An 18,197-nucleotide genomic window follows, 5' to 3' on the forward strand; every position below is an offset into this window, starting at 1 on the left:
CTTGCATTTGAAACAGTTCATATAAGGAATAAGTGACCATACCCCATAAGCACCACACACTCACTAATGCATACAGTATATTAATACTTCTTTGTAAATTATTATTTGAAGTAACAAAACCATGGTTAATTTGCAGTTAGCATGGCTACAAGAACAATGATTTGTGGTGTTATTGTTAAAAACATGGGTAATTGTCATAAGGGAACCTGAAAAAAAAAACACTTTGACAGGAATGTGCCTGAAAGTGATAAACGCGCCTCGTTTTTACCTAAATGATGTATACTTATATTTAAAATGTATAAAGTGTGTATTGTAGCTGACACCTAAATGAACACATTACAATTGTTTTATGACTATAAGTCATTTCCTCAAATGCTACTGACGTTAGAAAAGTGTATAACAATATCACATGTAACTTTAGAGACGGTCCCTAAATTTGAGACTCGTCCAACGTCCAGCGTAAAGCTTTTATGCAAGAATAACTTTATGCCCGTTTTTTTTTTTTTTTTTACTTTTAGTTTTCCTTTCTCTTCGCTGGATTGCTGAAGTACTCTACCCAGGCATAGATGTTCATCCATCAATTATGAACATTCAGCCGCAAACACGAGGTGCGAGCGCGGATGGGAGAATGGAGGATTTTTTTTATTTTTTTTTGGAGCAACGGGATGGTGCCCCCTCCGGGAGTTGGTGCCCTACTCTGCGTGTAGGGAGCGACGGTACTGAAAACCTTTAATATTGCAGACACTAGTCCATATCGAGATTTGATTAAATGCTCTACTTTTGATTTATTCATTTAAAAATGGCTGAATTCCGTGACGTTCACAGCAAGTTCCATTTCCGCGATTCAATCCCTGTCTCTTTTCAAACACAAAAGGGGTGAATTTATGAATGAAAGTGTGAAAGTTAGTTCTGACACAAAACGAAGTTGTTACGTATCCTCACGCTTTTTAAAAGTGTGTAACGTATCACGTAGTAGACTACACCAGTTATCTATCATCTCAAAGTCTGTGCTTTCATTAAAGCTTCATTTATTGATAGATAATCAATTATTACCCAGCTTTTTCTCCTGAGTCTCAGGCCGGTGACACACTGCGTGTCGTGAGCGTGACGCTGCTGCTGCGTGGCGGCTGCTTCGCGTTTTCTGTGTTTTTATACAGTCTATGGTCTTTACACACCAGAATCGCTGCTGCTGCTGTAGGGGACATAGAGGGAGACCGCTGACAGACCAGGCTCTTGTCTTCATGACAACAGTATCTATACTTCATGTTGAGCATAAATATAAAGCCTACTGATAAAGGACACCGTCAACAGTATTGACAGCAAAATAGACTATGTTTGACAGGTGCAATTTTTGAAAATCTAAAATTATTAATTTATTTTTTTTATTACATTTATATCTGAATATATGTCAGAGTTCAGAGCGGGTTCGCGAATCATTTGAATCAGTTTGGGAGTTCGGAGCGGGATCGCGAATCATTTGAATCAGTTTGGGTGTTCGTAGCGGGATCGCGAATCATTTGAATCAGTTTGGGTGTTCGGAGCGGGATCGCGAATCATTTGAATCAGTTTGGGTGTTCGTAGCGGGATCGCGAATCATTTGAATCAGTTTGGGAGTTCGGAGCGGGATCGCGAATCATTTGAATCAGTTTGGGAGTTCGGAGCGGGATCGCGAATCATTTGAATCAGTTTGGGAGTTCGGAGCGGGATCGCGAATCATTTGAATCAGTTCGGGTGTTCGTAGCGGGATCGCGAATCATTTGAGTCAGTTTTGGGGATCGCGAATCATTTGAGTCAGCTCGGGAGTTCGGAGCGGGATCACGAATCACAAAAGATTCGCGCTAGTAAATTTTCAAATTACCCTTTAATTCGTTGCTGCCAACTGGGATGGCAGCAGGGGTGGCAAGGCTTTCTTATGCCACCCCAGTAGATCCGTCCCTGTTTTAAAGCAGCGATGAATCAAAGCATCACAAGGTGAGATAATTACCAAGTGTGTGCTCATGTTTTCACGGTCACCTGCTGTGAATGACAGACGCAATATTTCTTCAGACTGAGACTAATGAATATTAGGAGTCTTAATTGGCAGATAATTCTTGAATATTAACTAGATGTTGCACTGTACTTGCACAAATACATTATTCAATCTCTCTTTGTTTGACATCATTCATTAGAAAATGAGATTTCTTATCTGACGCAGAAGAATCACACTTTATTCACAGGAACATTAATCACGACTGATGAATCCTGAGGACAATACGGTGCAATAATTATTAGATGGATTTTAATAAAAGGAGCAGCTTTTGAACTAAATGACATTTAATTACAGCTTACAACTTTCTTTCCTCTGTGAAGATGTCTTAAAGAACTGTTTTTGTGCACACACTGAAAGTCAGTGGGGTCCACAGCACGTGTCATAATCAAAGGAAACTATCAATATTAGAAAGTCTGTTTGATGATGACAGCCGGACATGAGATTGATTAGAGCAGGATAAGCAGACATGAACGGTTTTCCATAATTAACTGTATCTACTGTACACTAACCTCCAGTCGACTGAGCGTCTGATCTGTACAGAGACACATCTGTATCTGTCTCAATCAAAGCCACTTTAAAATGAGCTGCACTTCCAGTCTGTGACAGTTCAGTTCCTCATTCATTCAGTGATGTGTGTGTGAGAATGTGTGTTTAATAGCATGAGATGTAAATCCATATGATCTGAGCAGGTTTTAATAAGCACAGTAACTGATCTCATCACAGTGTTAGTCATTCACAGACCACAGCTTGACTATCAGAAACCGCAGCCGCTGAAAACTCTTCATCTTTATCTTTATAATGCTCACATGAATCCATTGGTGCTGTATTCTGTTCATCAGTGCATCTCTTTTGTGTGTCGTACCTCTGAAAAATAATTGGGTCCTGGTGGATACGAGCCAGTCTTTATACATATGTAGGCAGCGGTTGTCATGGCAACAGAGGGAGCGGCCACATTCTCCTGCTCTATTTCCAGACACACACACACACACACACACACACACACACACTGATGTATATCAGAGAGAATTAGATCTCACTATCTCATGAAGAACAGGATCTAATAGCAGGTGTGTCAGGAGGACACTGAAGCACACTTTACAAAAGATCAGTTTCTGTTGAGATGTGTATATGTCAGGTGTGTGAAAGGTCATGACCCCCACAGACCCTTCATTAAACAGCTGCATTAATTTTGAAGCATTATCTCCAAAATAAAGTGGACAGCATTCATTAATGCAAGCAATCTTGATATCATGCAACTTGTACATTGTATTTTCAATACAATAGTGAAAGCGCACAAACTGAACTTACTTGCCAAAGTGGCCAAAATGTTAATCATTATTAACTCACAGCCACATAAGCCATTGCTTACCATGACAAATCTTTGCCAAAACTGTCCCAGATACGTTTCAATGTACCTGGGCCACATCTGCTGAAACATATGTGGACCGGATTTGGTTTACACCCCGATTCACTAGTGGGATTGATTACTTGATTATGGTCCACCTGTGTTGATTAGGCATCTGACTAGTAAGTATCTGACGCGCTCCTCCCGAATCTTATTGATAATTACATTTAATTTTTGTAGATAATGACACATTTTTGCCAAAGGTGGCCCACTTTTGGTTGGCAATATTTGGGTCATAATCACTGTTTACTACATGGGACACTTTAGGGTCACATTCAGATTACACACCTCCATCAACACTGCATCTTTTCCTACAGAGGCACATATGTGGTTTGATTCATTTGGGTTTTTCCAGTTTACATATGGGCCACTTCAGGCTTACATCCATTTTGTACTAGCCATAAGAAACATTAAGACCATAGATGATCACTGAATTTTAACATAAATGAATCTAAAGCTGAGGTCATGGGTACAGTTCCACATAATTGCACTTCAATCAAACTATACATTTTTTCAATTAATGCACTGAACTGAAGAAATGTCCAAGTTGCACTGCAGACTAAGTTGCTTTGAATAAAAGCATCTTCTCAAATGCATAAATGATGTATTGAGATGAGATAAATCATCTGAAGTCTTAATAAGTGTTTGTGTGTATTGCATTGATATCTGCTGATATTGTGTGCACAAGAGACGCTTCTGCTTCAAACACAGTAAAGACACATGCACAAAAGTTTCTGAATATCTGATTTCTGCTTCTTCTTTAAGACAGTTATCGATCACCACTAAAGCATTAAACAAACAGCGATCATCTGTGTATGTTTCTGGCACTACAGGAGGTTTTGCTCCATTGACTTTAATGATCGACTCTCACAGCAGCTGAAATTCCCTTGAGATTCAAAATCTCTTAACTTTTAGGAAGATTTTTACATAGAGTACAGAAAAAAAACAAGGGAGTGCTGTGGCTAATCTAATCTTCCTTATGTCTATTTATTTCTATAGTTCTACAGCAGATGAAAATATGGATATTCCCCTAGGAAATCAATTCATGTTTTTATTGCAATTTTTTATTGTCTATTATATATATATATATATATACATATATGCTTACATACCCAAACTACATTAGAAAAGGTACAATAAGCATAATATTACTACAGAGGTTTTATACACACAGATGCTCTCCAAGCAAACAGCAGCACAGAGCGGACATCATCTGAAATCATCCTCAGATGTTCAGTGTTTGTGTGTGTGAGACTGACTCTCTTGTGCTGAACTCTCCATGTGCTGCTCAGTATATTGCTTTAGGGTCTATTGACGTGTCTATTGATGAATCCGCCAGCCTCTCTCGCTCCGACAGTGCAGTCGTCACTCATTCTAAACAATGTTCCATTTAATTGTCTCTTAAATTCACGTGACTCCATAGGCATTCAATCACCCAAGAGACTGCAAATATATGTTTTAGGTGCTTTAGGTTGCAATTTCTACATTTTGGCTTTGCTTTCCTATTGATGATCTCTCCCTTGTTTTCATACATTATATGCAAGTTTATTTGAATTTATTTGGCTGTTCTCTGTATATCCTACTTTCTCCCAAGCCACGATTGGTTGATTATGTACAATTCCTGCATGCTATTGGTCAAACTACTTTTCAGTCAATTCCTTCAGCAAGTATGGAAACATTAGGAACAAAAAGCCAAAACCTGGAAATTTAGGCAATGTGGAAATACCTTTGTGATATATCAGTTTTCCCTTACGTGTGTTTGTCACAGTTTTGAGAATGAAGTAAGAGTGCCTATAGATCAAAATGTTGCTGTAGCTTCACTTCACATCCTTCTCCCACACCTGCGATCCCATTGCTTTAACTAACTTCATGCAAGCCGACAGCCTTCTATAGTATAAACCTTAAAAACAGAGACATCATCAAGCAGCAATCACACAGTCACCCCTAACACTGTAATCATCCACTCCAGTGAGGAATCGATCTGTGGAACCCAGGTTCTGCCCCACATACCGTCCATCATGTGGCATCATGATCAATGGCCTGTTTTAAAGAGCAACTGACCTGGAAAGTTAACCAGGACTCTTGTTAGATTCTACCAGAATACACATAGAGGGTTTGTTTGCACCAGCAAGACTGCATTTTCTCTTTTGACAGGTGTCTCCATATTCAGAAAAACAGTTAGTGCATCTGCATGTTTTAACCGCTGCATGCATTTGTCCCTAAAGGGGCAGAGAGAGTGTTTGAGAAAGTGTGTCACCCTCACAGAGTTCAGCCGCTCGTCACGGGAGGGAAATGCATTTAGGTCGACCGAGCGAGAGAGGACTGGGGCGTGAGAGCTATTGAAATCTGGCCAGCCCAGCTCATCATGGTCCAGTTTTCTACGCACACCAATAATGGAGGTGAAAATGCAGAATGGCTCATCGAAAACAGGACGAGGGGTTACGGTCAACGGGACAGTGTCCACCCTGAAGAGGCAGCCGAGGCCCAAGACGGCGTCCAGCAGGCAGGAACGCGGCTCCTGTTCTTCAACAGCCTCTTGTCCAGTGTTCTCAGGATGTCAGAGCGACCTGGACGAAAAGCTGCCGCCCCGCTGTCCATCCAGCCTTTCCTCGCCCTCCCTGCACAGGCCTGGTTCCACCTCCAATCTGAAGGGCTCCATCTCCAGCCTGCAAGGTTCCTTGTCGAGCCTAAAGGGTTCGGTCGTCAGCCTCAAGAGCTTTCCTACGTCCTCGACACTGCAGAGCTCTAGTCTTAGCCTCCGGAGCTCCAGCTCCAGCCAGCGCAGCTCCAGTGAGGACGACAGCTGGGACACCAACAGCTGGAGCTCCGGCGCCACATGCCTCCTGCGCAGTTCCATTAAGCAGCACAGTGAAGAGGTTTTCCGGGTGCGCGCAGGCTCTGTGAGTCGACCTGAGGGTACGAGTGATTCCGAGACAGGCTACCAGAACTCCGACAGCTGCCAGGGAAGTGTGGTGGGATCGGAGAGCCAGGAGGGAGCGGAGCAGGTCGATGCGGGGCGGAGGGATTCGTCATCAAGTCAGGGAACCTCTGGTGCTTCAACAGCGTCATCCAACTTAGAGCAGAAGATTGAAGAGAAGCTCAAGTTTTCTCAGTTTCTTGATGAGGTTACATGCAGGGTCCTGGAACCCGAGTGTCTGCAAGCCTTCGGAGTGCCCATCCGTCAGAAGGAGCCACCTTGCCCACAAACATCACCTCCCCAATGCCTAAACCTAACCCCAGTTTCCAGTCCTTGGTTTGGATCCAGTATGGATTCTGCCTGTAATTCCAGGGACAGTAATGTGTACAAGTGGGCCAAGTGCATGCCAAGCTGCAAGATTCTGGATGCCAGTGAAACCCTGAGAAGAACTCAAGAGGAAATGGAAATGTTAGGAAGGACCTACCTAGAGACTGACATAGACCGAGCACGGAGGGAAGATGAAGTGAGTTCCACACATCTACGAGACGTGGAGAAGAGAACTTTACAGACTAGTGGCAAATCTTCTCGTGGATGCCCGAGTCCTGTTTCCAAGCGCTCAGACGGGGCACCACGACCACCGCACCGCACCACCTCCCTCCCGAGACCCGCTGCGAGCGGCATCACGGTGAGTGTCTGAGATATTAACCCTTATACCCTCCTGAAACCTTCTTTATGTTCAGCGGCTCAAACACAAATAACTGACTGCATATGTGTTGTTCTAACATGTCTTTAGTTCACACAACCAAGAGCTGAAGAGCAATAATAAAAGGTTTTAAAACAAAGAAAGTAGGGAGGAAGCTTGACGAATGTCTTGAGACCGAAAGACCTGGCACCCATAGTGACTAAAGAAAGTTTACGAATCATTAACAATCCTAGATGATCTTAAGGAATAATTGGTAGTTATTTCCTGTTGCTCTTTGTTTACTTCCTAAAGGAACTGGTTTGGATTCTTCTGCTGTATTGGTATGACAAGTCATTAAATGCAAGTTACCTGACTTAAAATAAAATATATCGTCCTTTAAAACAATGTGCAAGGCGTTTTATCAAAGATTATTTTGAGGTCACAGGAGTAATCGAGCCCATCTCTGCTCTGTGACAGCACTTATTAAAAATACAACAGCGTTTCCTATTATTCAGACTGAAAGCCGCCGCTGTCTGGACACACTTCTCTCACCTGACAGGGAACAGCAGCCATATTAATAAATCATCTGATCTGTTTTTTATGGAAGTGCTCCTTCTCAAAGGCCAATCATAAAGGCTGTGCAATGCTATAACAATAAAATGATACGAATCGTGGACCGAGTAAATAATTGATCATAATCTCTGTGCTGCATTACAGACAGTGAGACCTAACTGAAGTGAAGTGAGTCTGGGCTGTTTCAGCTCATGTTTCTCAGATCTTCTGGATAACAGTGTGTATGATGGGATTTTCTCTCTCAGAAATAAATGCATTGAGGAAACAGTGTGTGACAGGGAATGATGAGCGTTCAGCTGTGAGCGGAGTTACTCAGCGTTTGTGAATAGAGTGGATTGCTGCCATAAGACAGTTTTGGGTCATGTGTTATGAAGACATTCTGCTCGAGGTGTCAGTGCACTGAAACTGCATAACGACGCTGTGTGTGTGTGTGTGTGTGCGTGTGTGTGTGTGTGTGTGTGCGTGTGTGTGTGCGTGTACCTGGTATTGCCACCAGTAAATTTTGACCTTGTGGGGACATTTTTTGGCATCCCTATGAGGAAAACAGCTAATAAATCATATATAAAGAATACATAAATGTTTTAAAAATTGTAAAATGCCTGTAGTTTTGTGTGAGGGGTAATTTAGGTTTGTACAGTAGAAAAACCATTATGCCCATGAAATTATGTCTATGGAATAAAACATGGAGACCAAAGTGTGTGTGCATGTATGTTTGAAGTCGAGTGCTTACATTGTTGTAGTTGCATTGCGAAACTATATCATTGACACTTTCCGTTTCTTTATTCACAAACTATTACTTGCTTTCCTCAGATTTTGCGTTAAATTCTGATTTCTAATCGCCACTCTCTGCATGTTCTTTCTTTCATAATACATGCAAATATGTTGCGAGCTGGTCTTCACGTTTGTCACATTTATACTACCCAAACGAGCGTGTTTAATTAACAAGCAGTGTTTAATGGTTGATGAATGCAGAAGGATTCTGTGATGTGCTGATGACAGCTGTCAATCACGTGAATAACCTCAGTGTTCTTCATGTGTCTCTTCAGGTTTCTGATGGAGACGCGAGCAGCAGAAGGTAAAGAGCCACCTTCTCTCCTCTTCTGTCCTCTCCTCTCTTCTCATTTCACTCCTTCTCTTATCTTCTTCTGTCCTGTCCAATCCTTTTGTCTCCTTGTCTCGTCTCTTCTCTCCTCTTCTCTTCTCTTCTCTTCTCTTCTCTTCTCTTCTCTTCTCTTCTCTTCTCTTCTCTTCTCTTCTCTTCTCTTCTCTCCTCTTCTCTTTCGTCTTGTCGTCTGGTTTCCTCTCCTCTGTCGAATGTGTTTGTCTTCCTCCCTCCCTCCTCCGTCTCACTCTGGTTCCTCTGTGGAATCTCAATCTGTTCTTGTGTCGTGTGAATGTTGACGTGTGTTTAGAGGTGGAACACACATGTGATCGTGACACGCAAACTCCACAGTCGGTGAGTGACACGTGTGAAGTGCTGCATGATTTAATGTGTGTGTTTGAGTGGTCCGTGTGTGTTTCTCTGCTCTATGCTCGATTCACTGATATTTCACTGATGAACTGTTGGAGAAAGATAGATGACGGGTTATTCTGAGGTTAATACAGCGGTTACTGATAGTGGTATTTCTGTGCTTCATTATAAAGAGATCTCTGCTAGCAAACGCTGCTCATTTAGTGGATGTAATGAGCTCTCAGAGAGAAACGTGGGCAAACGTCAGACTTCTCACTTCACTTTTCCATGTTTTACTGGATCTTCATGAGGACATTTTCTGAGGTTTTTCCCTCACAACGAAACACACACACTCTGTTTAAGCAGGTTTTTGATCATTCTCAGCTCTTTTGAACAGCATCATGTGTGTCACAGCGAGTTTAATGTGAGCTTCAGATGCTGATGCAGAGAGTATTTTGTTATTTACAGACTGAAACGTTAAAACAAGAAGCTTCATATATACAATGTTAAAGTCAGCATTAAAATAATTTTTTTCCAAATGTATGTTATAGATATTTTCATGAATGATTCATTTGTGCATTTTTTTATTTATAATGTTTGACCTCAATATTACTGCATAACTGGATCTTCCGGTGAATTTTAGGTTTCTCTCTGGTGACGAATGCAGGTCTCCTCCAATCATTGAATGTTTTTTAACCCCGCCCCTTTCTTATAATCCACTGCAAACTCACATTCAGATCCGCCTCTATTTGTAATTGCCACACCCACATCTCAACATCCAATCAACAACTGGCAGATAAAATCCAATCTCAGTAATCTGTTTAGTCAGCAGGAGCCCAAATACTGAAGTCCTTCAAAAAAGAGAGCGTCTGAAGAAACTAACTGGTCCCACGAATCAAATTTACACAATCAAACGCAAGTGAATATTTGCATCCATCAACAGCCCGAATGAAAATGGATCCTGTGTTCAGCTGAAGTTCTCGTTCCTGTGGATTTTCTCTGGGTTCTAGTTAATCTGAGTTTCCCTGCCCGACTGACAGCTTCGCTTTCGAGAAAGACCTTCAGCCAGCAGAGATTTCCCATCATGCCGTCTGTCAGTGAACACATGGAGAGCTTCCTGTAGCAGAGCTGATTTCTGACGTGAATCACAGCGTCTGTCGCATCACTGCACTACGTTCGTTTGATATTCCAGCTGCACACCAACCCGAGAGCATGTCTGTTCCACTGACGTGTTTAGAATGAGAAGAATATACAGGAATAAACAGACAAACAGAAGAAAACAAGAGTACAGCAGCTAATAATCACTCTACAGGCCTGAGCGTCAGTCACTGAGCACCTGATGGAAATGATTCAGAGCTTCTTTCTTCCCATTAGTAGAAGACAAGTGTGTCAGACAGACAGGAAGTAAGCATTACAGACACAGGAAGTGTTTGTTAAACAGAATGATCATTCTGTCATCAGATTACTGATGCCATTCAAACCTGCATCTGTACTTTCTTACTCTTCTGAAGATGTTTTGAGAAATAATTCATGTTTTTGTAGATGCAGTGGGTGCAGTGTTGTTCGGTTTACATTGTTCTTCTTTTACAGAGGAAAGACAAAGGTTTGAGTGACATGAGCGAGAGTAAATGATACATATCCAGTGAACAATCGCTTTAACGAGTGAATACTTATCTTTGTGTAAGAGGAGATCACAAACTGAGAGACTCTTCATGCAAAACCAGAGTAAACGCCTTTTCTTTCTGCTTGTAAAGGAAGGTGTGTGTGTGTGTGTGTGTCAGCGGGTGTTGTTTCTCATCAGTCATGTGACAGATGGTTCTCTGATCTCCTGTAGTTTCTCTTAGCGTTGATTCAGCATGACGTCTCTGTAACGACACGATTCACCTGAGTTTCTCTAGACTCATATTGTCTGATTGTCAATGAGAACTCAGTTCCCTCTGTGGAAGTCACAGTAACAGTGAACCCCTGACTGTTATTATAGCCCCGTCAGAGGAAATACAGCAGCGTGATCACTGGAGACGCGTCCAGCACATGCAGTCAGGCGTTCAGCATTACACTGTTGTTTTTCTGATGTTTGTTCGTGTTTGAAGCATAAACCTTTCTCATCGAACAAGCCTTGTCTTGGGTTATCTGCACATATTTAAAAGTGTTTTGATATTTATATACTGAGGAAGAACATCAGTGTGTGCAGCGCATTTGCTAGTTCAGGAGCAGCTGTTATATTGACTTTAAAACTAGCAAATGATAAGGACTGTAAAAAAAAAAAGGAAAATGTGTTAACTCTCTCTCACAAAGACACGGAAGAGAAGACAATGCTGAATAAAGTCATAGTTTTTGCTATTTTTGGACCAAAATGTATTTTCGATGCTTCAACAAATTCTAACGGACCCTCTGATGTCACATGGACATCAGAATTATTAATGACATACTTTTCATTTTTGGGTGAACTATCCCTTTAAAGTCCCTGACTACAATAAAAACAGCATCTTTGTGAGATACGAAAATAGATCTAAGTGAATCTCAATGTTTTAATCTCTTTTTGTTGCTTTGAATCAAATAAACAGAAATGACAGTTTTTATAGTAATTCGGTAATGTTTTAATTCTGTAACAGGTCTCACGTCTGTATGTGGTGGTGATATTATTATATAATGATGTGTGTGGATGAGCTGAATACTCTTGACTCGTTGAGCCGTCCGTGTCTCTGCAGGAGACACTCTGAGAAAACATGAAAAAGATTTATATTGGGAGAACGGCACTAAGAGCATCAAGAAATGGTTGTAGACATCAGAAGAGGAGGTAAGAGTCTAAAATCGAACAGAAAGCGAGTGACTGGACCATCGATCCATCCATCAGGCTCTTCATCTAAATGTCATCAGCTGAATCCATCAGAGCCGTGTGTGATCGATGTTATCAGCTGCTGAACGCTGCTCAGATCCAGTTACAGACAAACAGACGGTTCAATCTGGACAATCAAGATGATAGAAAATCAGCTTTTTCTGAACTGGAAACTGTGAGGCTGAATCTTATTTTGGTCCTGCGCTGGTGTTTTGTTCACATATGGAAGAACACACACACACACACACACACACACACACACACACACACACACACACTTACAGTTTCAGTCCATCACTCATTCTCATCCTCTTCATCCCTGTTCCTATCCTTTGGTCTCTGTTGATCTGATTTTACCATGGTAAATGTGTACTAAAGAGTCACTAGTCTCTTATTTGGGTCCGAGTAAATGACTAAAGTGAAATACTTAAGTAAAACAGAACAATAATATTGCTATTAAAAACAAACATTAGAGTGTCGAGTTTTTAGCTTTCACATAGAGTTGAATGTGATAGAAATGCACTGAAATCAGATCAAGTGAATTAAGGGCTCAGTCATAATTATTTCTCTTTCATATTAGAGTCATTAAAGTACAGCTCTAGTATCTCATGTATGGATACTCCTCAAGCACATGAATAAATCATGTTTGGTGCTTTTGATCAGAGTGTGTTTGCTGTGGAGCGAGTGAGGCATTTTTAATTGAGATCTCAGTCTTATCTGTTCCGGTGTTTGAGAAGCACTGTTGTTGAGGAGTGACTGAAATGATGGTGTTTGTGTGTGTGTAGCTGGCTGCAGGAGCAGAAGGAGGATCTGCGCAGACGTCTCGGCTGCACCACACACAAACTGCAGCAGCTGCGGAGCGAGAGCGAGGACACACGTCAGTATCTGGAGACGGAGCTGCGTCGAGCTCAACAACAACTGGACAGATTCACAGAGAAGCTGCGCAGGTCCGAGCAACACGTCACTGAGTGAAGCAGCTGATCAGAAAGCAGCTGAGAATTAAATACTGTGTGTGAGTGAAGTGACCGTACAGATTTACTGTCACACACAACCATCTGAAACTAACTAGTCAAGTCACACTTATTTCAGCAATGTTGCAAGATCTGACTCTAAATGAATGATGCTCAGAAAGATACAAGCTTCATGTTTTAACCAGATGCACAAAATATAAAGGCCTGGAGAAAAAATAAAAGATTTCTGAAACCCTCAATCCCACTATACACTTATGACAGATCTGTGTGTGTGTGTGTGTGTGTGTGTTTGACTTGATCATCATCTTCATCATCTTCATCTCTCCTGCAGGATTCAGAGCAGCTATGCAGCTCTACAGAGAATAAACCAGGACATGGAGGAGAAAATACACCGAATGGTAAGAGAAAAATCCATTAGAATAAACCAAATGACTTCAAAAACAGTCCAAAGAGTGACCTGAGCTCTGATAAATCTTCTTTCATTGCTTCATTATCGCTTGATGATAAAACTCGTATCCCTTTATTTATATCTCAAACGCTGATGATGCTTTATCATAAATAATCACAGTAACACTTTAGAGACAAACGCTAAAGAGCATCACGGTCCTCGTATCACCTTCCGTGTTTATCACTTATCGAGAGCGACTGACGTGTTGAAGCAATGTCAGCAGTTATATGAAGCATTCTGGAAGCTTCTGCTCTTGATTGGTGATCAACGAGTGCTGCTCTCCGAACAACTGACCAGCAGAAGTGAAGGTGGAGAAAAAGAGACACTCACTCTCAGAGCGGTTGTTAATTATCTTCTTTTAATCATAGATGCTGGTAATCATGCAGCATTAATTTTATTGGATTTGTCAGCAGCTTATGACACCATTGATCACCGGATCCTTCTGACTTAAAATGGTTTGCCTCTTATTTGGAATATAGATCCTTTTCAGTGAAGATCGGTATCTATTTCTCTGCTTCAGCACCTATTACATGTGGGGACCCACAAGGGTCTGTTTTGGGTCCAGTCCTGTTTTCATTGTTCATGCTCCCTTTGGGAATTATTTAAAAAAAAGTAGGGTATTTCTTATTATCTGTATGTAGTTGACACTCAAGTCTATTCGCCGCTGAGACCAAGTAGCAAGGATTCCATTGTTATACTCATTGAGTGAAATATACTCATAAACTCAATGTATTTTGATTGATTTATATAATTCTGCATCTTCAGTATATGTATCTGGATTTATGAATGTTTATTTCGCTGTGACGGTCAACTGCAGCTCAGAACTCAATCTGTCCAATGATGCTGACGAGAAATTCAATGTTTTTCCTAAATGTGGCATTTTCTGTCCTCATTAGTCCAAGTTTCTCAGTAAAAACACAAATGAGACCCCAGAGACGATGTTCAAACCCTGCAAAAGAATTCACAGTGACCATGTTTCAAATATGGGTCAAACAGTAGATGTGCAGTATCTTACGACAGACCATTCCTCCACATTCAGCTCTTTCTAAACTGAGAGACGACATCTACATTCACTCTAAAACACGGTCAGCCTCCAGAAACACACTGGACGCTGTTCAAAGACACTTGAGCATCTGACGCTTAAGACCTCATCGCTTTCAGTTTTTTAGTAATTGGCTCATGAGGGATTTGAGACTCGACCAGAAACACACACTCTCTCTCTCTCTCTCTCTCAAACACACACACACACAGACCATCTCTCTCTCAAACACACACACACACACACACACACACACACACACACACACACACACACACAGGTTAAACTCCCATGTCAAACTCACAGGCACTCAAGTGAAACATCAGCGCAGGTCACATGACCGCACAGACACTACTGGAAGAGAGCTGCACTGAGCTGGACGATGACATCACTGAATCAACAATGAACTGGCTTGAAATGATACATTTTTCTATTATGCTCTTGCATTATCAGCACACAGTTTTCCTGTTTATAACTGTAAAGCTGCTTTGACACAATCTATATTGTATAAATTGTTGCCATAGAAACAGCATCACATAAACACTGCAGTAATTCAGTGACACATATAGACAATTATGAAATTCTGGTTTATATAAAAGCTGCTTCACAGACTAAATGCTGAAGTACATCAGTCATGTGAACGAGTGTTTAACTACATCCAGAGTCAAACAGAACGAGGTCTGTCCTGTTGAATGAAATCCATGAATCATATGCAAATACTGCTGATACTCCACATGGTTTGCTCAATCAATGTGAACCAAAGAAAGAAAGGGATTTCTATTTCAACAAACACACAAGCAGACACTTTGAGATCTGCTAGAGATGTGCTTTCTTATGCAACTCGTCTGATTGATGAACAGAAATTACAGACTGAACTGAAGCTGACTGAAATACATTTGTAAAGAACTCCTTACAGTTACATTTCCAAAGCAGCTTTATAGAAAATCATGTTAATGTTGATTGTATGTTAAATGTTATTCCATCAATTACTCCCCCTCAAGTTGTTCTGAGAGTCCACATAGTTGATTGTTTGTGTTTCAGACTCAACATCACGACGAGGAGAAGAGATCTCTGAGTCGAGAGATCGTCACACTGAAAAACCACCTGATGGAGGACAAGATCACCATCCAGAAGCTGCGAGAGGATAACGTACGTATGACAGATGTTTCCATCATCCACAGACTAGTGACGCTTCTCAGCTTCATCTGATAGGAAGCGTCATCTCCAGCAGGAAGTGTTCTGATGTGATGAAGGTTCCTGACAGGTTTCACTGGGATCTCTGTGATGGAGCGAGTGTTTGAGGTTCCTCTCTAGGTTCACTAGATCCTTCTCAAACGAGATGTAAAGGCTCATGGACTGGGAAGATTAACATGTTTAGCTAGCTTGTGAATCAAGGGTAACCATCAGAACTTTTCTTGTCAGTTTAACCCTAACTAGACTAACTATAATCAATGTTCACATCAGCCTCATTCAGCTCAAATAAATGAGGAGAGACATTTGTCTGCTGTGTTTGTGAGTGAATGACAGATGTGTAATATTGATGGGTTGAGAGTTGGTTTGTGCTTTTTGTCTGTAGGATCTGTACAGGAAAGACTGTAATCTGGCGGCTCAGCTGCTCCAGTGTGGAAAATCTCCTTACAGAGCACACAAACTGTCCGAGGTATGGCTGATGAGCACACACACACACACACACACACACACGAACACACACACACACACACACTGACACACACACAGACACAGACACAGACACACGCACACACACACACACACACACACACACACACACACACACAGACATACAGACATAGACACAGACACACGCACACACACTCACATTCACCCCCCCCCCCACACACACACACACACACACACGAACACACACACACACACACACACTGACACACACACAGACATAGACACAGACACACGCACACACACACACATTCACCCCCCCCACACACACACACACTCATACACACACACAATCAAATTCACCCCCCTCACACACACACACAGACACAAACACACACACGCCACTGGTTTCTTTCTCAAAGGGAAGCTCATCCTAAAAATAGCACAATTTTAAAGAAAGTCTGGGGTTTAATGAATGCTTTCTGAAAGGCCAGACGGGTTTCATTCGAATAGAAACTCTCTCTGCTATGTTTGATGGTGGCAAAGAGAAATGCGGTGGCTTTACTGAGTCTGTTTACAGACATGTCCCATATACTGTAGATCACGGAGAGAACAGAGCTCTTCCCATAATGCATCTCTGCTGCGTCCTTCTGATGGACTACAGAGGATGAGGACAGATGAGGGTTTTCTTTGTGTGATTCATCATGTGTGCCATTTGACATATGCACATGTTTCTCGGAGAATGCAATAATTTTGCGAGAGAAACATAAACTTTTGTGTTCAGTACTCAATAATTTTCTTAGGGGAATGCAAAAGTTTTGCGAGAGTATGTCGAAGTTTTGCGAGTGAATGCAAAGTTTTAGTTTTTTCCCTCACCATGTCCCTTTAGGAGTATGATTTATTATTTCCAACACATTTGTTCTCTTCCTGAGTCGTGTCTCTGTGTGTTTGTTTCAGCTTCCCGCTGATCTTCAGGAGCGAGTGAGCTCCCACATGGAGCAGCAGAGTCACGGCTGGCATCACTCCTTCTCAGACGCCGTTCCCACCGCCGTCATCGGCCGGGTCCTGGAGAAACCTGAGCCTGGGAGAAGCTGTCCGGTCACACGCTCGCCGAGCCCACAAGCCCCAGTATTCCCATCCGGCACGGACAACAGAGTTCAGCGGCACACGGTGTACAAGTCGTCTGACCTGTCCTGCAGTGACACGGCCCTGTACTGTCCGTCTGATGAGCGGCGGAGTGACCGCTGGCCGGAGAGACGGCAGAGCGCTGACCAGAGCAGACGGATCCCAAGACACACGTCCACCGACGGCAACCTGGACGACGAGAGCTTCCACCTGCATGGAGATCCTTTCCATGGGTTCATCCTTGGATCTCTTCCCGCCTCCAGCCGTTATTCCAGCTGCAGCACAGCCTCGGATGAGAAGGACCACGCGTCTTCCTCCTCCCAGCAGGCTCTGTTCGCTGACTGGTGTGATGGAGACTATGTGTTCAAGAACTTATCCTCATACGGAAAGGAATGTCCAGGTTTTCCCAAGTCAAGCAGCTCGCAGCACGTGGGCTCACAGAACGGCCGATCCGGAGACAGACGCTTCCACGTCCCTGCGGACACACCGGAGCGCTGGCGGCAGATGAGCATGGAGGACATCAGCAGCTTCTCACCCTTCAGTTTCCCAGAGCGCTACTTCACGGTCGGTCCGGCCAAGACTAAAGCAGATCCTCTTTACAGCAGCTTCCAGGAGGAAGACAACATCTTCCAGAGACGCGCGCCGGATCCACGATTCCCTGCGTCAGAGGGATCGAGTCCTGCGCTGTACCCGAAGATGAGTCTGAATCCACTGAAGACAGAGAGAGGACTGATGTTTCACTCAAAGGGTTCGACAAGCAGCTTTTTCATAACTGGAAACAACAAGAACAAGGAGAACACGACTAAAGACGCTTTACAGAGAGATTACGCTGATGAAAGTCCCGGCAGTTCAGCCGAGTCACTAAACCACGGTCTGGACGTCCAGAAATACAAAGATCTTAAAAACCCTGGAGCTCAGAGAATTACGCCACAGCATCAAAAGTTTGGAAACGCTGGACTCAGTCGCAAAAACAGTCTGACTAAAGCTCAGCTTTATGGAACGCTGCTTAACTAACGATCAGTAAAATAAAGAATATGTGAACGCTTGCAAACCTGTTGACTGTTGTCATGTTGAGTTTCACTGGATA

General features: G+C 42.4%; 1 protein-coding gene across 1 annotated transcript; it reads left to right on the forward strand.

Annotated features, from left to right (window-relative positions):
- The first annotated feature begins 11,782 nt into the window (after nucleotides 1–11,782).
- LOC113098473 (brain-enriched guanylate kinase-associated protein-like) lies at nucleotides 11,783–18,169 on the forward strand. The gene is made up of 6 exons (XM_026263580.1): nucleotides 11,783–11,853; nucleotides 12,678–12,839; nucleotides 13,195–13,261; nucleotides 15,392–15,499; nucleotides 15,927–16,010; nucleotides 16,943–18,169. The coding sequence occupies exons 1-6, from the start codon at nucleotides 11,783–11,785 to the stop codon at nucleotides 18,122–18,124; spliced, it is 1,674 nt and encodes a 557-aa protein (XP_026119365.1). The 3' UTR covers nucleotides 18,125–18,169.
- Nucleotides 18,170–18,197: the final 28 nt, after the last annotated feature.

The sequence above is a fragment of the Carassius auratus genome, unplaced genomic scaffold (genome assembly GCF_003368295.1).
Source record: "Carassius auratus strain Wakin unplaced genomic scaffold, ASM336829v1 scaf_tig00216561, whole genome shotgun sequence".
NCBI classification, from domain to species: Eukaryota; Metazoa; Chordata; class Actinopteri; order Cypriniformes; family Cyprinidae; genus Carassius; species Carassius auratus.

Coding starts and splice junctions, on each gene's coding strand:
- LOC113098473 (XM_026263580.1), top strand. CDS start 11,783: ATGAAAAAGATTTATATTGGGAGAACGGCACTAAGAGCATCAAGAAAT. Junction 12,840..13,194: donor TTCACAGAGAAGCTGCGCAG/GTCCGAGCAACA, acceptor TCTCTCCTGCAG/GATTCAGAGCAGCTATGCAG. Junction 13,262..15,391: donor AGGAGAAAATACACCGAATG/GTAAGAGAAAAA, acceptor TTTGTGTTTCAG/ACTCAACATCACGACGAGGA.